This window comes from Saccoglossus kowalevskii, chromosome 10 (assembly GCF_978046115.1).
Source record: "Saccoglossus kowalevskii chromosome 10, keSacKowa6.1, whole genome shotgun sequence".
Classification (NCBI taxonomy): Eukaryota; Metazoa; Hemichordata; class Enteropneusta; family Harrimaniidae; genus Saccoglossus; species Saccoglossus kowalevskii.
Window position 1 is genome coordinate 31,789,903 of NC_140650.1, and position 21,985 is coordinate 31,811,887.

The 21,985-nt window shown below is 37.0% G+C and overlaps 1 protein-coding gene across 1 annotated transcript in view; it reads left to right on the forward strand.

The window, feature by feature from the left end:
• Positions 1–21,985, forward strand: part of LOC100368346 (uncharacterized) — a 36,664-nt gene that overhangs the window by 12,209 nt on the left and 2,470 nt on the right. The window contains exons 10-25 of the mRNA XM_078013408.2: positions 2,398–2,563; positions 2,931–3,203; positions 3,550–3,689; positions 6,133–6,307; positions 6,477–6,857; positions 8,621–8,750; positions 9,648–12,850; positions 12,975–13,037; positions 13,715–13,906; positions 14,137–14,308; positions 14,630–14,755; positions 14,948–15,495; positions 17,235–17,366; positions 17,517–17,735; positions 17,991–18,125; positions 19,460–19,571. Of these exons, the coding sequence (XP_077869534.2) occupies positions 2,398–2,563; positions 2,931–3,203; positions 3,550–3,689; positions 6,133–6,307; positions 6,477–6,857; positions 8,621–8,750; positions 9,648–12,850; positions 12,975–13,037; positions 13,715–13,906; positions 14,137–14,308; positions 14,630–14,755; positions 14,948–15,495; positions 17,235–17,366; positions 17,517–17,735; positions 17,991–18,125; positions 19,460–19,571 (6,167 nt within the window). The remainder of the gene's footprint in view (positions 1–2,397; positions 2,564–2,930; positions 3,204–3,549; positions 3,690–6,132; positions 6,308–6,476; positions 6,858–8,620; positions 8,751–9,647; positions 12,851–12,974; positions 13,038–13,714; positions 13,907–14,136; positions 14,309–14,629; positions 14,756–14,947; positions 15,496–17,234; positions 17,367–17,516; positions 17,736–17,990; positions 18,126–19,459; positions 19,572–21,985) is intronic.

Consider the following 21,985-nt stretch of genomic DNA (forward strand, 5'->3'; position numbering starts at 1 on the left):
CACGCTTCTGGCTTGTAGGTCGCTGCCCATGGGGCAAGAAGTCTAGCATAGTTCATCAAGGGAATGGCGTCTTCCAGGAAGTAGAATGAACGGTAGGCTGCGTATGCAAGGTAGCATTCAATCCATGATTCAAAAGTGTCGATTTCTTTTTTCTTTGATTGGGTCGTGAGACAGGCGGCTGAAGGGACTGATGGGTCGAAAGAGATGTAGCTACGATTTGTAATTACAGAGTTCGGCAAGGTTACGTCGGGGTGAAAATCGGAAAGGTCAATGTATTTACCTGGGGTGCTGACTGCATTTAGTGTGGCTTGTTCGATAAATGGTAGGTTGTAATGCTCTGGAGGTACGGCGAGGTTGGGTATGTTGAACGGTGATGTCTGCCATGGCGTTTGGTTCGTGAAAATCCCATTTGCGTTGTTTACCAAGTTAGATCTGTGGTTGTTTTGGAACGCAGGCTGGTTCGATGCGGAGTTGAGGAAAGCGGAAGTTGTATGATTGTTTGTTGGTTGCGTTGGGAATTGCGCATGCGCGTTTGTACCGTTGACTGAAAATGGCTGAATAGCTGTGTTGACATTGTGATCGGCGGGTGTGTTTGAACTGTACGTTGCGTTGCCGGCGGTGGATGCTGGCGAAAGTTGATTTTGAGCTGGGTCATCGGAAATGGTGAAAACTGGAATGCTTGTTGGTGGAGTTGCGATTGGTTCAGCGCTGTTTGGTTCTTTGGATACGGAGGCTTGGAACTCGGCAACGGCGGCCTGGGAGTGCATGCGAATCATGTTGGTTAACTCGGTGAAGTTTCTTGGCATACTCTGTAAAGATGACTCAGATGTTGCGGCCAAGGAATCTGTTTGCTCGACGATCTGTTGGACAGCGGCTTGTTGTTGGTTTTGCGTCGAGGTTTGCTCCGTGAAACGTGCGGGCGGCTGGATATTACGGCGTGGCCTGCCAGGTCGTCGAGCAGCGCCGGAGTTACTGGATGTACTAGTCTTCTTTCGTGCAGCCATACCCATGGCGAATTTGTTGAGTGGTGACAAGGGAAAAGAGTGCAAATTTTTGTAGCTGAAAACTTGAACGATGCTCACTGTATGAAAGCAGGAACTGAATGATGCGATGAGAGTAGCCAAGACTAAGGGACGCCGTGGATGCACTAACGTGATTGGCTAAGATGGCAACATGTAAACACATGATGGTTCATGGGATACTAACTAAAATAGCACAAACTGGGGAATGATCTATAAAGTAAATACGAGTTACATAATCAAGGGTGGAAGTGAGCTAGCTGACTGATAAAGGTCAGTGGAGTGGGAGACAAAGAGTGCACATTTCAGTGCGTTAACATACAATTACAAATGTTTTGTAATACTAGTAGTCGCATATAAAACTATAATCAGGATCACAAAAAAGTCAACTCATTTGAAACACTTGCCGGATGTCTCTCTCTCTTCTGAAATCCGTCTCGGTGATCATGGTCCGGAATCTTTCTTTCAAAAGTATTGCGCCAGGTTTATGTTGTCAGCGTTTCTCTTTAAACCTAGTTTCTTTTTCATGGATGAGGACAGTTTTTCCAAAAAAATGAATCTGAGGTTAAGTGGCTTTCGTCCACTGATGTCGCACCTTTGAATCGATTAGAAACGTGTGAATACTTACACTATGACTATACATTTCACTGCAACTGCCCACAACACAACACAACATCTAAAAACTCTCTCTCTCAAAAAAAAAGAAAATAAACAAAAAAAGAAAGAAAAAAAACGTTGTTTAAAAGTATACTGAATGACCAGTGTTATTACGGCTCAGGGGTATGACTTCCTCTCACATTTTGGCATTTGGTGGCGCACTTTCGGCGAGAGTCGGAAATCCGGAGAAATATCCCAAATTTTCTTGGATACGAGTAATCATTTTCAGCAAAAAAATCAATAACTGCCCATTTCAGTGAGATACAGATCTAAAATGGGAAACATGCACAGGCACTTTAAATAACAATTTAGCAGAGCAGTCAGTACTGATGAAGTCTGGATTATTGTGTTTAGTATCATGTTATCCATGATTTCTTGACTATTAAAATGCAATCCTTGGTGTGAAACAGTGGTTAGTACATTTACCTCGTATCAGAAAAGTTGTGTTCAATCTTCTCATCTGACTACTCACTCTGTAATATAAAATGATAGCACATTGTATACAAGCCTCCAAACATGTGGTATTGGGTTTGGGAGAATGGCGTCTCATCAGATGGGTGATGCTATTGGTACCATATGCTGTCCTGTGCAGTTTAAATAAAAATAACAGTTTTTGTTGAAATGAGTTTGATTTTCAGCGTGATACTATATTTTGAGGGGAAAATGTTCACTTACCTTGCATAAAAGCAGCTTAACTAACAATGTATGATTTGTGTTTCAGAGCTCATCCAAAGATCATACCATTCAGAGAAAGCAAATTGACTAGGTTGTTTCAGAGTTTCTTTATGGGTAAAGGCAAAGCCTCCATGATTGTCAATGTTAACCAGTGTGCATCAGTATTTGATGAGACAATGCACGTTTTGAAATTCTCTGCCATTGCAAAACAGGTATTTTTTTTTATTTCAAATAACTTTTTCTCTATTTGCATTACAATTTATTATACCACCATGAATTGTCTTCACATAAATTCATAAATTGAATTTTGCTGACAGAATGATTGAATCATAAAAGTAAAAATTAATATATTTTGTGCTGAAGATGTTACTATATAGTGGTGAGAAGCTGTTGACTGCCTGTGGTGGTGATGCACACACCAAAAAGCAGTTCACATTGTTATGTTCTTTTGTTTGAAGTGAGTACAGGCTCAAAGTTTAGTAGTATAATTAAACTTGGCACACAATGAATGTTGTCAGTGTAATAATATTATTGATCCCCCTCCTACAGACATTCACACATATTGATGTTTTTTTTAAGGTAACTACCGTGACCTCGAAATTGGACAATAAATGGAAAGAAGTTCATATCCCAAAGCCTGCTTCTGCTCGTAATGTTTCCTTGGCTGTTAATCAGGGCCCATTGAGAAATCGTGCTACGATTGCCTGGGCAACCCCATCACGTGATGCACCAGCCGTGGTAATTGAGGAATTGGAGGAAGAAGAAGACAATGACGTTGCAGTGGAAGAAATTATTGTTGACGACGACGACGATGAGGATGATGATAAAAATGAGGAAGATGAAAAGGTTCTGGTAAGTTGAAGGTTACTTCAAATAAATGAAAATAACAAGCCAAACTTGTTTCCAATGATTTTCTCATAGTGAAAGTAAAGTGAAAATTTGTCAAAATACACACAACCAAAGTTTAATAATAATTCTCTCCAAAAGTTATTTCCAATAATTTATCTGGAAACTCCTGTGTTAAAAGTTGTGATAATGTCAGATTGATTTTAAAATTCTCTAGTCAGAGTGGAAAGTGTTTACAATTGTCATTCAAGGCTTGCTAAAGTGCTGATCAATGGTTGTTTTCCATTTACAATTGAAATGTTTACTGAACACTTATGTATACATTGAACAAATACTGTATGATCTCCTACAGCAATATATGAGGCTGATTGAATCATTGAAGAAACAGCTGATAGAGTCTCGACAGAAAATGGTGATCATGGAAGCCACTGTTAGAGAAGAAGTATGTCGTGAAATGGCTGAACAGCTGGTAGAAATAGAGTCTAACTACAGGTGAGCCTCTTACACACTCTATAGATGTCAATAAACTCATTGTAAACATCTGTATAGCAATTATCTAATTATCATTTTACACTATGTATTATACTTCGTTATCATGACTAAAAGTCGCTACTACAACAGGCATTGAAATAAACCAATCAGGAAACTCACTATATCCCTTCTTCATTGTAACATTAATGTATTCCTAGGAAAATTGCCTGTGCTGAGTGTTTTACCTTTGACACTTTCAAATTGTAAGAACCTGATAACCCTGGACACAACTATTTTCATTTGGATTAAAAATGATTTTTTGTTGTATGAAAAAGTTGCTGATTGTCCATAGTTCTTCTTGAATCAGTGTTAAGGTCTTTTTTGATGTTGAAATTTTGGGGGTAGGCTATGGTTGTTTTCATAGACTTGTGCCTACAAACATGCAAAGTCAATATGAATCGCAAATAAATTATATTCAGGGATCAAAACTATCATCAACCAATTTATATATATTCATTAATCTCTCACCAAAGCGAGAAACACAACAATAGACAATTGGTTTGATGTTATTATTTATGTTTTAGATTGCTAGACTGTATATTATCATAGCCACAGCCATTCTCTTCAGGTTGAGCATGGACAATGCTGTTTGATCAACTAAAGTCACTAACAGCCAAGTGCCCAAAAATCGGTATCTGCTACAAGAGTAGTTTGCTATGGACAGATTGGTATTTTTTGTCTAAAAATTGCCGTACATGGGAAGACACTCAACAGTATACATGCAGACGTCTGTATTAGTTTTACTTTATGGGAGTCTACAAGAAATACTCACAGTGACTAGTGATAAATAAAGTTCCAGAGTTAGTGCTCTGCAGCAAGTTTGATATTGGTCCTGAATTCAGACATTCACTGTGTGATGATTTCAGTACTGTTGCCGAGTCGCAATGGAATATCAGTCACTGTTGTATGGGAGACTCCATATCAGTCAGACTGTTATATGGTAAACTTCATATCAGTCAGCCTGTTGTATGGTAAACTCCATATCAGTCAGACTGTTGTATGGTAAACTCCATATCAGTCAGACTGTTGTATGGTAAACTCCATATCGGTCAGACTGTTGTATGGTAAACTCCATATCGGTCAGACTGTTGTATGGTAAACTCCATATCAGTCAGACTGTTGTATGGTAAACTCCATATCAGTCAGACTGTTGTATGGTAAACTCCATATCAGTCAGACTGTTGTAAGGTAAACTCCATATCAGTCAGACTGTTGTATGGTAAACTCCATATCGGTCAAACTGTTGTATGGTAAACTCCATATCGGTCAAACTGTTGTATGGTAAACTCCATATCAGTCAGACTGTTGTATGGTAAACTCCATATCAGTCAGACTGTTGTATGATAAACCATGGAAGGTACTAACGGAAGGAGCCACTACGCCTCTCAAGTGGCCACTTAAGCTTCTTAACAGGCTTATTTTCTTTTGTTTCAACCCAAATTAATCCTGATGAGGACATTGTCTAGCTCATCTTTGATGTCGATGATAGTTTGCGATTGTTTACACAAGTAACGAGTTAGCGGAATATGATACAACCCCGCCGATTTTTAAATGTGACCATAAAATATATGCGCATTATGAAACTACGGTCATGATACATGCGCACTCGGTTGGTTTAGGTGTGAAAGGTCAAAATACGTATTTCGCAACCGGAAATTCAACAGATTAACGTTTGACTTCACAGATTTCACGTGTTTTAGTTATTAGCAACTGTAACAAGAACAAGATTTCGAGTGTCTACAACAAAAATTCCTAAGGACTCCTAAAAAATATTATCACAGAGAAAGTGTCTAGGCATGCCCTTCTTTTGATACTATCTTTTCTGGTGGTGTTCGCCGATGCCCGGTGGTCGAAAATTTCAATAGTTTCGGGCGTCAAACCCACGCAATGACAATGGTTCCATAGAATAATGCAGTCGTTATTATCACAGGCAATCATTGATTCAGTCTCATCACCGTAACAAATACAAAAAGATTCACGATAGTTCATCAGTTCTTCTCCAATCGATGTTATGTCTGCTAATTTTTCATTAAAGTTCGCCAAGATCTCCGGAAACAACAGCATTCAAACTAGACGCCATTTTAAGCATTTTACATGCGAGGTTCGTCTATCGCTTCCGAACATGCTCCGAATATCACCGAATGTTCGAGACTAGCGTAACCTATTGTACGAAGGTGTTAAGAGCTAACAGAACCAATGTTTGTGAACAAACATTGACAAACGATCATGGGGCAAAGCTAAAACAATAGCGTCGTGGCTCCTTCCGTTACTACCTTCCATGGATAAACTCCATATCAGTCAGACTGTTGTATGGTAGACTCCAACAAGCATTAGTATCAATACATGCTCGAATTTCTCTGTAAGTTGTAGTTATCAATTCGTCTTTATAATATCTGTCCCGTAGTGAAAGACTGAAAGAAGAGAGGTTGATTGCAGAAGAAAAATGTGACAAGCGAATTGAAATTTACACTCAGTCTGTGCAGAAATCACGTAAACGTGCAAGAATTGAGAAAGTGGAAGATGAGGAAGACCAATATGTATCTAGTGTGTTACTGCATGCAGAGCAGGTCAAAGTACAGGTATGTTATATGTATTATATCCCTAAATAACATATATACACAATGCAATTTGTATTCACTTGCAAGAGAGACTATTAGTTGCTCTTGCAGTAAACATATTTGTTTGAGGACATATGAATACCAGTATGTACCAATTATTTTGACGTAGTCATGTTTATTTGGATTATAGGAGAGAGACTGTAAAATAACAGAATTGAACACCCTTGTGGCTGCTTTAAAGGCTGATATATCAGAGCTGAAGCAGAGACCGGTAACCAGTTCTGTTGCGACTCAAGCTGTTATCGAACCTCAACCGATGATTGTCTCTCAGTCTGGGTGTGCAAGTGCTAATACCCAAACAGACAGTGGACAAACTGAAGGAGTTTCTGGAGACAGCGTACAGCTTAGTGACATTCAAAAACTGAAGGAGACAATCACGTCTCAACAGAAAGAGATCACTGAACTTCAGGAGATGCTAAGTGAAGCCGGGGATACTTTCCATCAACAGAACAATGAGATAGAGAAATCAAAAGATGCTATCACAGAATACGAAGACAAAATGAGAATGCAGGTAGGAATAAAAGTAACTTCCAACACTATGTGCATGTGAGTCAGTGGGGGAAAAGTAAGTGTACCTCAGTTACCTTGCTTTTACTTATGTTAGTAGGCAATCACAATCATGGTAAATATTCAATGACAATGACAATAAGTTTATTTCCTTGTATCCATCTGCAGGTAATACATTATCCACAAAAAAAAAATATTGTTACAAGAAAAAGGGGACATCACGAAGCACTGCTTATTGATGATGTTCCCTGTTTACACTCGCTAAATTGGCAATTGCCTTAATGACAACATCCTTTGTCATTGTCGTGTGTTTTTAGCACTGACTGGACACAGTCTGAGGGCTTTTAGATTGGGATCCGTTCATTCGCTGCATTATTTCAGAAGTTCGTGGACTGATTTTCTCCAAACTTGATACATGGTTGATACTTGATGGTATACATATAGCCCACATTTGTTGGCCTGTTGAGATACAAAATGAACATCAAAAATACTTATTTTTGTTTATAACTTGAGAAGTTTATTCAGAATTGGTACAAAGGCAGTATACATGTATTCTCCCCTTTTTGCCCATTTTGACTTGTATTCATGCAGTTCAGTTAGATCCAAACTTGGTTCACAGACAACAGTGTGCTAGAATATCAACAAAAGCTAATTTGTGTTACTATCCAATTCAATATGATCAACTGTCAGACATTTTAACAAAAATCATCACTTTCTTGTTTTTTTGTGCTCGGGTCTGCATGTATCTCAAATATAAGTTGCCAAATTGGGTCAAAACTTCATGCACAGAAAATTATGTTCTAGCACATCAATGAAAGTCACAATCCAATTCCAGATGGTTGTCTGGTAGCCATTTTGTTGGACGAAAATTAACAATTTTCATCTTTTTTTTGCACATTTCTGTTCATATTTCATATTTCAATATGTCCAATTAGGTCAGAACTTGGATCACAGACGATTATGTTTTAGTATATAAACGGCTGATTTGTGTCACAATACAATCCAAGATAGTTCACTGTCAGCCATAGACCGTATCACAATTCCAAATTATAGTGTAGGATAGTTATGACCGAGTCAAACACAATTCCGCCAAACATAAAGCATGTCAACTCCTGCAATCTGGCATAACTATCCCACAATGCACTATATGGAATTGCAATGTACTGTAAAATGTCTAATTTTCACTGTGTTTAAATTTTGCTGATTTACCATTTCGGGCATATTCAATGGGTTTTAAATTCACAGTTTTATCATTTAGATAATGTGTTCTATTTCTAAATTTTACATATTTACTGGGTTTTAATTTAGCACATTTTCCAGTAAGCGAAATAAGCAAAATTAAAACCCCTGTGAATAATTAATTCTTTTACAATATATGTTTTAACAACATGGACATTAGAGATATTAAATTGTCTGCCAGTCCAAGTCATATTAATATTATATATTTATATACACAGTTATAGTTAACACTTGATCTCAAAGAAGCATATAAATATACAGCAATTTACAGCTGATAGTCTTTATAGAAAATGGTGGCATATAAATACTGACATTTTATGTCGTATAATAATGTACAAGAACAGAAGAGCGCTGTGACATTCTCAAAGGCTTGTTACATGTTTGTGTGATATGAACTCTTGTGCTAGGCATATTATCAATGAGAGTGTGTACCATCTGTCTATTTGTGGATGTAGCCCTATCATTCCTATTAAATATCATAATGTATAATGTAAATATCATAATGTATAATGTTGGATTTCTTTGTAGGATGATGCTATCAAACAGTTAGAGCATCAATTGGAAGCTAACACTAAGTTGGTAGAAGAAGCCCAAAGAAAACTACAAAATAGAGATGAGTATATTAAAGAACTTGAATCTAGCATGGCTACTATGAAAGGTTAGTGTTCTTAACCCATATGAACACAGCTGTGAAGCAATTGTAGCTGCATCGCATGCTTGCAGAGGAAATACTGTAAAAACTCAATTAATTCATGATCTCTAATAATTCATAACATTACAAAACAGATTTTTTATGCATAATACTGCAAGAGAATGAAGAATTAAAAAATAAAGCATATTACAAAATTTGTTTTAATGTTTGAATTAAATTTACAATGGCCTTGCTGTGTACTTCTGGAGTGATCCATGGCTGATGACAGCCAAGATTGCAACATATTGTACCAATGATTTCGACAAATTGTGACCTTACAACGGGCACCCGTGAAATTAAGACAGCAATACTACAAGTTTCAATGTACCTTGTGATTTATTTTGTGATTTAATTAAAAACGGCTGACTGATGGCCATGTTGGTTTTATAGTTATTAGTCCTGTACGTTGACTGATTTTCACCTTACACATATCAATGTAAAATGGAAATGTCCATCAGTTTCACAATCTGCTTCAAGATGCTCATATACACCTAATTATAATAATCACTAGTCTTTGAATGGCATCTTTGACCAACTTCTCCAAAATCAAAATTGGTCCTTGCTAAGCCGTTTTGTGTGCTAAAGATCAATCTTGAGTATTACCGCCGGTACGGTTGCTTTGTGAGTGACCAGAATTGTGAATTTACAGTCATCATTTATTTGCAGTATTGTGTATTAAACAGCTTTACCATATTTTTGCTAAATCATGGCTGAATGTTCTGTTATCTATTTTTATTCAGGGAAAAATAAATCACTATTTATTAAATTGACCAAAAAATATTTTCCTTTGTATGCATATTAATTCATGCTTAAAAAATTGTATTTATTTATTTATTAATGGTAGTTACAATTTCTTTCCTATAGAATATACTGATTGTACCAGCACAGAACTGGAAAACAAGCTAACCACACTGCAAAATGCCTTTGAGGAGGCTCAGACACTTTTGAAAGAGAAGACAGTTGAAGTTGAAACTCTACAAAATAAGCTATCAAGTGTAGACATTAGTGAAGATGCACAAAAGGCTACAGACGAGTTAAAAAATAAGATCTGTAAATTGGAGTTGAACTTGAAAAAAGCGCAAGAAAGCATCAAGGAACATGAGATGGTGTTGCCTAGTTCGGATACAACTGCTATATTTGAGTATCACGAAATCCAAATCAAAGTTGAGCAGCTGGAGGAGAACCTGAAGAACTCTTCAATAAAAGAGAGTAAGTATCAAAGTGAAATTGAGATGATGAAAGCCGAAAAAGAGGAAACCCTTAAAGAGTGGGAGTCCAAAGTAGAATCTTTTCAAGAAGAGATTGAGGCTGCTAACAGCAAGGCTAGAAATTTCGAAGAACAGACAAAAGCATCTGAAGTGGAAGTCGCAAAGCTCATGAAGGATGTGGAAATTTCGAATGGAAAATGTAATGATTTGCAAGAAGAGATATCAATTTTGGACAAAAACTTGATCACGGCTAAAGATTTACATGAACAGACTGTGAAAGAGTGGACAGAAAAGTTTGAGGAATTGGAGAAAAATTTTGAACTAGCTAACAACAAAGCCAGTGAGCTGGAAGAACAGGCTACAAAGTCAGATGATTCAAAGTCAGTTGAAGTTGCTAAGCTGAAAGAAGATAAAAGTAAACTTGAACAGCAAATTTCTCAGTTGAAATCCAAGATTGATGATGATGAGAAGAAGGTTAAGAAGTTAGAATCCACTGTCCATGATTTTGAAACTGCTCTAAGTGACAATGAGAGTTTCCTGGAACAACTAAATAAGGAGGTTAAAGAGCTGAAGAAGAAGCTGGATCATGAGAAGAATGACCTAGAACATGAGAAAAAAGAACATCTGGAAGTTAAAGCTGATGTGAAAGTTCTGCAAAGTCGCATCAACCAGTTAGTAAAGAATGTGAGTGAGATACAAGATGAGAAGGCTCAAAGTGAAGGAAAGGTTGACGAGCTAAGCCATCAACTAAAGAAGCTAGAGGAGGTGAAGGAAGGTCTGCAGTTGAGGACAGAAGAATTGCAGATGGAAGTTGAAGGTTATCAGGAAAAATTGGCACAGAAAGAAAGTGATCTTGCTGGTTCAGTAAACCAGCTTGTTCAGGCAGAGTCTGAAGACTGTGCTATTGAAGATGAACTACAGAAGGTTAAAGATCAGTTTGAAAGTTTGATGAAGACATCTGCTGAAGATCTTGAAGAAATTCAGAAAGAAGTTGTTGCCCGTGCTGAGAAAATTGAGGATATTGAAAGATTGCTTGACGAGGCAACTTTACAAAAAGAAAACTTGCAGGATGATTTAAAAAACACAAAAGAGGAATTGAAGGCATCTCAAGACAGAGTGAGTGTGTGCGAGAGAGAGATCAAGAAGTTAGAACAAGACCTTCATGATGTGCATTCTTCAGAAGAGGTACTTCTTGAGAAAACAAGGAAAATGAATCAACTAGAATGCTCTATTGAGGTGGCTGAATCGCTGGTTTCAGATCTCAAGAAGGAGTTAGCAGAAGTTAAATTAAATCAGACTAGTTCAGAAGAAAAAGTGACCAAATATGAAGCTGAAATTACAGATTTGCAAAAACAAGTGAAAAATTTAGAAAACGTGATTAAAGATGAAGAAATAAAAAAGAATGATCTGAAGAACAGTCTGGAGTCAACTGAAACTAAAGCCAAGAAAATGGAAAATGCGTCCGTAGAGAAAGAGGAGAAATTGGAAAGGTTGGAGAATGAACTGGAACAGCTTAAAAAACGAGAAGCAGCCCTGCTGTCTGAAAGTGAACACCTTAAAGATGAAGAAAAGGAACTACAACAGTTAAAGATTAAGGATTCTGAATTGAAAAGAGAAGTGAAGATATTGACTAAAAATCTGAAGAAGGCTGAGGAGAAGGCCAGTGCTTTGGAACATGAGGTCAAACAGTTGCAGGAACAGGTGAAACAAGTTGAATCTCAAGTGGAAGAGACAAAGAAAAGTGCTGAAAAACAACAGAAAGATTTCAAGATGAATTCAGAAGAAAGGGGCATCAAATATGAAGCTGAAATTACAGATCTGCAAAAACAATTGAAAGATTTAGAAAACATGATTAAAGATGAAGAAATAAAGAAGAATGATCTGAAAAACAGTCTGGAGTCAACTGAAGCTAAAGCCAAGAGAATGGAAGATGCGTCCATAGAGAAAGAGGAGAAATTGGAAAGGTTTGAAAATGAACTGGAACAGCTTAAAAAACGAGAAGCAGCCCTGCTGTCTGAAAGTGAACACCTTAAAGATGAAGAAACGGAACTAAAACAGTTAAAGATTAAGGATTCTGAATTGAAGAGAGAAGTGAAGATATTGACTAAAAATTTGAAGAAGGCTGAGGAGAAGGCCAGTGCTTTGGAACATGAGGTCAAACAGTTGCAGGGACAGGTGAAACAAGTTGAATCTCAAGTGGAAGAGGCAAAGAAAAGTGCTGAGAAAGAACAGAAGGATTTCAAGATGAGAGAGTCTCAGTACAAGAAGGATTTAAAATCTTCTAAAGAAAAGATAGTGAAGTTTGAAGAAGGTATGGAGTCCAGGAAAAACAGTTGCCTGGTGCTAGAAAAGGAGATTGAGAACTTGAAAGAGCTAGAGTTGAAAATTAAAACTGAACTTGCCGTTGTGAAAAAAGAAAAGGATACAGCCGAGGCTAAGGTGCAGCAGATGAAGGAACAAGTAGAGGAAAGTGATAGAGATTATGAAAAGAAGTGCGAGAACAATCTGTTGAAAATGAAAGATTTGGAGCAAAGATTGGCTGTTGTAACGGAAGAAGTGTGTGGTTTGAAGAGTACTTTGGAGCAACGTGAGGAATCCAATATTCAGCTGAAAGCTGAACTTGAAGAGAAAAACCATAAACTTGAACGTCTGACATTGCAGACAGAAGGGGCCACAACTGAGTTTGATCAACTGTCTAACAAGTGTGCAGTGATGGAGACTCAACTTACAGCCTTACAAGAGAAGCTGGCTGCAACATCTGAAGAAAAGTTGAAAATGAAAAAGGACTTGGATGATACGAGTCAGAAGTTTGCTCAAGAAAATATAGTTAAGGATGGTCGAATCAACCAATTAGAAAAGGTATTTAAACAGTATATTTATGGCTCACTTTTGTTTTAATTAATTTATTTCCTTCAATCATTGCTCATATAACTGTGCTTGTAGATGTACCCTAATATTTCTCTTATTTGTTATTGATTTTTAGGATTTGGAGAAATCTAGTGTCTCTGTTAAAAATCTGGATGAACTCTGTAAAGATCTAGACAATGTAAGTTAATTATTTTGAAAATATAGTGTTACTTTAACAGCAATTTGTTGCGTTTGGAGAAGGTATTAACTGAGCATTGATACATCTTGCACAAGTTCCTGCTATGACAAAAGAATAGGGAATTATTGGGTTGGATTCAAGTGGAAGATGCTTATAACTTTACTTTGATCAAAATATAAATGGCAAACAAATGGCCCAAAATTATTTTACTTTCAAGTTGTTTTGTCAGCAAAATAATGTTGGAAACTTTTGATCTGTCAAGTAATATGTGTACTGGGTTCTATAATAAAAGCAGCTAAAATTTTCGCAAGATAAATGCATCAGATGTTTCTTGGATTTATTGTGGACAATAAATAACTTAGTTGATACATATAATTGTGCAATGAGCCCAGATTTTGATGCATTCTTGTAATTAATATTTATACGAAAATCACATGTCATTCCAACTGTGTGTTGTCCAACTATCTAACTACTCAATCATTAATATATGCATTATTAAAATAGAACCTGTCAGGTGACATTTATTGCGAGATGGGGCCATGCGTCTGTTTATTTCATTTACCAAGTCAAAAAATGCTGTACAGAGATAAGTAATACAGTTGTGGACCAGCAGATTGTCAGCCTAGCATTGCTGTTCTAGTGAATGTTTCATTGAAATGATCTTTGTTTTTTATTAGGCAAATGAAAGAGAAAAGGAAATAAGGAAAGAAAACCAGAATTTATGTGAAATAATGAAAGAGCGAAATGCTACTATTGATAAACATCTTGCTACCATAGAAACATTGAAAGATGAAATTGAGAAGTTGGAGAAACTTCAAAAAGATGTTAAAATGCATGAAGACAACAAAGATGTGATCGAAAAATTGCAGGTAAGTTTCTTTTATTTAGAAGGTAAGGGAATACTTTCTAAATGCACCGCTACAGACCACCTGGAGGTTTTTTTTATTTTTGGTGAATAACTGACAATAGTTTGGGTAGAATGCATGCATTTGGATTGTATATATTCATGCAAATGCATTGTGGGGAATTAGTCTTATGCGAACTACATTGGCATTGGCCAAACTCAGAAACCCATTGAAATGAATTGGTGATTTTGCAGGGTGAATCAACTAGTCAGAAGACTAAAATTGAAGAATTGGAGAAAAGTTTGGAAGAGAAAGAAACTAAAGTGAAGAGTAAAACTGTTACCATAAGAAAACTGATGAATAAGATTGAAGAACTGAGTAAAACATGTGATAATCATTGTAATGCATTAGACATTGCTCATACTGGTAAGTGGTAGATAACCCAGCAATCTGTCTATTCAACTCAGTAATGTGTCAGCCATAAAACAGTTTTCTGATTTTCCAGTTTAGCTTATTATCTGCTGCAAAATCAATTATTTTCGCTGATATTTAATTTACCCATTTTGATATTTTATGCTTATTCACTGGGTTTTCAGTTCACAAATTTGCCAGGGAAACAACGAGTTCTATGTTCAAGTCGATTTCATTTAGCGGATTATATTTATCACAGTGTAAATAGTGAAATTAAAATAATTAATGTATTTATTTTATATAAACTGTTTGCCACATTACCTTATTTTTATTCAGATGTTACAAAGAATGAGAAATTGATAGAATCTCTGAAAATAGCTATGGAAGAACAGGAATCTACAATGGATCAGCAGGATACTGTCTTGAATGAAAAGGAAAAGCAATTTTCAAAATTAGCTGTTGGTAAGTATACCTCTTTAAACCAAACCCAGTATACTAGGTAAATGAAAACCTGTCTAAATTGAACCCAGTGTAAACTGAACTTTATGTGAATTAGAGACATATCTAAACTGCACCTGTTGATTTTCATCCCAAAGAATTTCTTTATCATGTGATCTTTGTAAACTTTTTCTATCATTTATTTTGTTTTATTAGATTTTGATGAACTGCAGGACAAGTATTCCAGTCTTTTCAAATCATCCAGTGAACAGAAACGCTCCATGAGGAAAATTGAAATTGAAGTTGAGAAACTTAAAACAGAGAATGAGAAACTGAAAAGTAGTGCTGAAGACATGGTGCAGGCAAAGGGAGAGGAGTTGAAAAAATGGCGAGAGGAAAGAGACGACTTGGTAAGCGCTTTAGAGAAGGAAATGAAGTTACTTTTACAGAAAGATAAAAAAAGTCAGGAGTTGTTAGAAGAAAAGGAGGCCTACATTAAAGAGCTTGTTGCTCAGTTAGAGAAAGAATCAGCTGGAAAGTTGACTGATGATGAGTCTGAAACGATTGAGGAGTTGGAGTCCCAGCTACAAACACAAAAGGAGAAGATAGGCTCACAAGAGCAACTCATATCAGAGCTGTTGGAGAAGACCTCTGCAAATGATGGAAGATCAACACGTGGACGGTCAAAACGAGGACGTACTGCGACAGCTAGTGTGACCACTGATGATGAACTGGCCAAAGAGATAGATGACCTCAGAAAACAGGTGATTTGGGATTTCCGTTACCTTGGGTGGTTGTGGGGGGGGGGGGTATTAGTTGATTCAGTATTATACTGTTCATTGGGGGCATTTTCTTGAATTATTTGAGGGTGACTGATCGATATGAATATGTATACTGTGTAAATCTTTTAATTTTTGTGATTTCAGGATTGTGCAGCACTCATAAAAACAAAATTTCTTGAAAGTTGCCATATTGTAGGTCCCAAGATAAATTGTTACGACTAAAAATTTTAGTGATTTATACTGACTCGCGAAAATGTGTCCAGCACAAAATTGAAGCGGTTTACAGTGCATATAATATTTGTTTCCACAATACCTATAGCGTACCCCAGACCATTCGTCCCGGTGTTATCGCTATCGCCACACGAGATTCCAGCTTGTCTCCTATACAATTTTCCTTCCGCCCACTTAATTTTAATATTCATATGACCTTTGCACTGACATCGATAGCCAATCGCATTCGACCGCGGACGTCACTCTAAATAAACAACTGAATAAATTAATATACCATATTTGGAAGATAGCGGGTAAATTCAACGTTGTTGGTGTGTTCCTTCGGGTTCCGAAGTCGCACGAAACGAGTTCATGTTCCGTTATCTTTCGCAAGTAAAACAGGTCGATATGTATTAAACATGGCATTTGTTTTCTTGTTTTAACCCCCTTATTACGCAAGCTTCCGTCGAAGTGGTGTTTTTTTCGACGATTTGTGGCATGTTGCAAAACGAACGAAACATTGCGGCATTCTTAGCGGTGGATAAGGGATCGACTATGTCGTCACATTTATGTCTCGTTTGAAAGAGAATAAACAACCGCTCAGAAAAATATGTTGCTAATATTTAAGTGCGGTGCCTTGAAATCGCCTGCCCGACGTCCAAATTTCAAAAGGATGTTCGATTTGCAATGACGACCGTTCATATGTACTAGGCGACGTTACTAATTACTACTAGGGTCGGTGTTTGCATTAAGAATTATAGAACAAAAGATCAGCAAAGCGGTGCTTTTGTCGGCGATTTTGTCAAAGGGAATATTGATAAAATGTTGCAAAACAGAATCGCGAGTTGGGTGAAAAATTGCGCCGGCGGCATTCTCAGCGATGGCGACACCCGAGAAACACCGTGTCACGGTGCATTCGTGCATCAGTACACCGAAGAAATACATACATATTGTTGCGGACGACTATTGTAGACTGTGTTCGTGTAGTCTTCGAGTTTGTGGACAGTTAAAGTCGTGTGTGAATTTATTCAAGCCAGGAAAAGCAGGAGGGATAACTTATGGAAATCGTCTTTCCAATTTGATCCAGTGCGACGTTGTGAAAGGAGCGACTCTGTCGTCTCATCTATGTCTAGTTTGTAAGAGAAAGATTGATAGCGCAGAAAAATCCGCCAATAATGTAAAGAAACAGTGGCGTGAAATTGTCAGTCATTCTAATATCTCCCAACCTGTGAACGAAAGGGTTAAGCGTGCTGCCTTGAAATCGCCTGCCAAAACTAAAATGGCGCGTGTCACGTGACTTTGTTTACTAAAGATAGCGTGGGCGTTTGATTGACACTCAACTCATTAGTATTCCACCAATCACAGCTACATCTACTTTCTGGATGTGCGCAGTCAAATTGTATAGGAGACAAGCTGGAGTCACGTGTGGCGATAGCGATAACACCGGGACGAATGGTCTGGGGTACCTATAGCGTGGTTCTAAAACTATTTTTATTTTATTCTGATCAAAGTTATCCACGGAACAACTGAGCAGAAAAAATTCTACTGTACAGTTGGACACTATGGTTGAAGCCAAAGACCACATAATTGGAGATCTCAAGTGTGCTAACAAAGAATTACAACATCAGCTTTCCATGATGCAGGTAATGTGTAACACCATCTATTACAAAGATACCATGAATGGTAACATCTGAAACTTGAAAATAACATAAACTTCTCATTATAGCTAAAATCTCCTTCATCAGATGCATGGAGTGAAAAACCTTTTGAAAACTTTTTTCTATCTTTATTAGGAACAGCTTAAGAAACAGAATCAAGGGATAACTGTGAAACAAGAGTTGATGTCTCCACCATCTTCTTCTACTGATGAGGCTCTTGCTGCCCCAGTATTTGACAACGACAATGATCACTCAGTTCATCTTGAAATAGATGTCACACCACTGAAAAAAAAAACATCAAAGCGAACTCGGGCTACAACTAAACGAGGAAGTAAAAGAAAGAATCCTGATGAGGTTGGTGATTGAAAACTACAAGTGCATGTATATACTTTCATTCTGTATTCCATGGTTTTAGGTTCATAGGAATATTTTATTTATGTGCACTTGAGACAGTAACTATCAATTTCTCAAATAAGGGTTGGAAGCTTCATTAATGCAAAAAAATGCTGCCATGTCCGTTTTCCTGGTTCTGTTATTAATGTGAAATAATATATACCGGCACCCCTGCCTATGAGAGGCAAGCAAATTGAATTTTCTTCATACTTTTAGGAAAATGAATTAAATGTTAATGTTAAAGAAGAACTATGTGATGTCCCTGTGAAAACAACAAGGAGACGAAAAGTTAAGACGAGTGCTAAAGAGACTGTATATGATGAAGAAGTTGAGCCACAGAGTCCAGCAAAGGTGCCAGTTGTCCTCTTAAGATCTTTCTTGGCACCCACAGTTCTCTTCACTGTAGTGTGTAGATATATAGAGAAGTTATTGCAGTTCACTCTATTTCCAGCTCTTAACATCTAACATTCATCTTTAGTATCACCACCAAGCCTTTTCCATAAAGTAATAGCTTCCTCAGCTTTTCATTTCCTCATTTCTTCTCTTATAGATTCCATTTAGATATTTAATATATTTATATTACAGTCAGTTCTTAAAGGACTTCTAGATCCAGTGGTGAATGATGGAGGCAGCTTGTTTAATAATATAGTGATCCACATGTTAAATTTTGATATTTCTTTGTCTGCCTTTTATGTACCATGTCTGTAAAAAATGATGCAAAACAAAAAAATTAACTTTGGTGTCTAAAAAGTCTAAAACCCTTCTTTTTGTCTCAAAATCAACACTGGATCGCACTAACATAGCAACCAAATAACTCAAATTTCTTATTAGCTGAAAAATCTGTTGGTGGATAGGAACATTAAACCAAATTGTGTATATCTATCAAAGTCATTCAGCTGCAGTGCACCTAATATGCTAATGATAATTTTCCATGCCATGTACTCACTGCATTAGACTAATGTCATTCATTTCACTTCTCTTCCCTGCAGCGTAATTTCACAATAAGTGTCAGTGGATGTTGGAAGGTACAATGGGATGAAATTTCCTTTTTAAACATTTTTTTCTACTCATCTTTAAATGTATAAATTATATACTGTATTTCAAATTCTGTATTTTTAAATGTTGTAATATCTGCTGCTTTATAGAGAATGAATTCAGGCAGAGATTCATGTCTAAACATGTAAACCGGTATTGTAGGTGGTTTAATCCAGAGAGAAACTCATCACATGCTACTTATGCGACTGATTCAATGACATACTAGTTCTGAACTTAATGACTGTTTTCAGGCACAAGTTTGACTTGTATCGATGTTTCCGAACGGATCTGATCATTCCTTGTGTAGGAGGCTGTGTGTGGATAATGTGCATAATTTGCTGCTGAGATTTTCATATCATTTTACTTTATTCATTCTTTGACATTGGAAACAGTTGATGGTGATAACAATAATAGATGGAAATTTGAACTCCAAGCATGTAGATGTAGTAGGACTGTAAACAGACTTCATGTGTCACTGATGTGTATTACACACCTAGGCTCACATGTATGGATTACTGTAATCTTCATAAGCCAGACCTCGGTTACAATTTCTTTCCATACACATTTCTATCTCTTCTGGGAATCAAAATCTGATATGTGTTTATTTCTTGTGAATTTAGAAATTGGAATATCTTTTTCTTTTTATCCAGAGATCAAACTTTGAAAGCCATGACTCTCATAATGCAGAGGAAAGTAACACAAAGCGTCCAGCCTTGACTAAGATTGGAGACTACATTCAAAACTCCCCACTTGGCAAATCAGGTAATTATTATCAATAACAACTCTGGTCAGAACTTAGATATCAGTTCCTATATTTTCAGCACAAATTCAATGAGAGCATAGATATGTGATTATGCCAGTAAGCTCAATTGATTTACTATGAATTGTATTAGATTGTATCACACAGTGCTGTAGTCATCGTGTAAGGGGTGATCTCATATTCAAACATGCAGCTCAAACCTACGAAAACCCAAACCGCCCGAACAAAACCCAGTTTTGCAGTTTGGAAATTTAAACAATAGACAGTGCGGTTCAGGACGACCGCACGAATTTGCATAAAAACTACGGTTCGAACCGATCTCATTCACACCTCATTCAAGCTGTTGTTTATTTTTAGGATTGACAGAGTTTACATTGCTTTTTGAAGACTAGATAGTTGCCTCTAAAATGTGTCGATTTATTGGTGTACAGTAGTCATTTTATTGTGTGCCTTGCCTAAAAAAAACACACTTTTATATATTGGTGAACAGCGTGCTGAATAAATTGTTTTGTTTTGATAAACTGTTATGCTTGAGTCGCAAATTGAGCAGAGGACGTGAATCAGACTTTTCATTGGGCTGGACAATTGATATGTGTCTCTGACAGCTAATAAGTATCAAAAGACGAACATTTGTTGATACAAAGTCGTACTTGAGACTTACGCTACTGTGTTCAAGCCTTTACGGCATTGCAAAATCCGGAAAAACAAATGCTGCGTACGCCATGAACATTTATTTCGATTTGCTGCACATCAGTTATTTGCAGTTTTTCTTATTCAATTTCCAGTGACACGAAGTATCAAAACAGAAAATTAAATTAAATGGACTCGCGCTGATTATTTATGGCTATTCATCTGCAGGCGAGCTGCTTATAAAAAACGAACCCTGACCTCTGAAAATACCTTATTCATAGAGTGCCTTGTACCTAAGACCGTCGCCCAGGGCGACACAGTGCACGTTGCAATATCGCAATCGATGCATGCTGGGTGACAAGGGGAAATTCTGATTGAGGTAACCAAAATGGCTGCGTTGAGTGCATGATTTTCTGCGATGTTTAAAACAACACCTCGCTGCCTACTTCGCCCACAGTCCCTCAAGGCACTGTGCTTCAATGTATTTTCTAAAATAATCGTTTATTTTTAATTAACGGCAGCGGTAAATACCCGTAATTTCCCCGCAATGCCGTCAGTTGACAATGTTACGGTGGTCGTAGCGCCGGAGTCGTAGCATTAGCCCCGCCTTTGGTTTTGACACAGTCATAGAGGGACTGTGGTTTTCAGATGCCTTCGTAGAAAACAATGTTGCCATTATCGATTTAATACTTGACTTTATGAACTGACATGGACACAAAACTGACCGTACTTGTTGCGGACAAAATGCTCATTAAAATTCTAGTGCATTTTTTCCCTGTTCTGTTTCAAACATTAATTTACCACATATATCACAATAGAGAGGGTTTATGGTATCACTTGATTCACATTTAATGACAAAATATAACAAACCATCACGTCTGTAATTAATTCCAGATAAATTGAATAACAGTAACAATTGTATTGACTTGTACCAAAATGTAAGTTGTGGGAAACTGATTATTATTACCACTCACTGAAATAAATGAATATAATTTTCATCACACTTATAATTGACATGATGTAAATAGATTTGTGAAACAAATGCAAGTTTGTTTTTATTAGCATTTACATGTACAAGACTTGCAAAGAAAAAAAAATCGCTGCTGTAATTCTTAACACAAGTATAACACTCAGTATAAACATTGGGCTCCATAGTATACATCTTATTTTTTTCCTACTGAAACTAGGCTGAAACAGTATTGTAAGAAAAACCTAGGTTTCCCTAGGTCTGTCTTCTTTGTTCTCTGTTGTTTGTTTTCAGTGGGGGGGGGGGGCGTTAATGGGCAGTTAATCTGGAGGTTAGGTTCAAACCTACTACTAATTTGCATATTGTAGGTCTAGTAGGACTGAATAGGGCAGGTCGGGTTAACCCAGGTTTGACCCAGGTGTTTGAATATGAGATCACCCCTAAGTGCATCTTTGAATTGCATGTAAACAAATGGTGTATTTTACACACTACACTTGTATAAATCATGATGTATCAGGACTACTACTGCCCTTAAACTACTAAAAAACATTACAGTTGTGCTGCACAAAATCAAGGGCAAGTGGGCATTTATATTGCAAATTCCAGTCTGGACACTGTTCTCAACGTATTTGACAACTCTGTGTGTCCAAGTAGACTATGGTGCAGATGGTTTTGTCTTCAGACACAACACTACACAATTCTGATTCCTGAATTATCGCGATGTAATTCTTTTTGCACAACAGACGAGGGTAGGACAAAATTTTCTGGTTTGTTGACCTCAGTTCACGCAATATGTGCAAGCACATAAACGTGTAGATG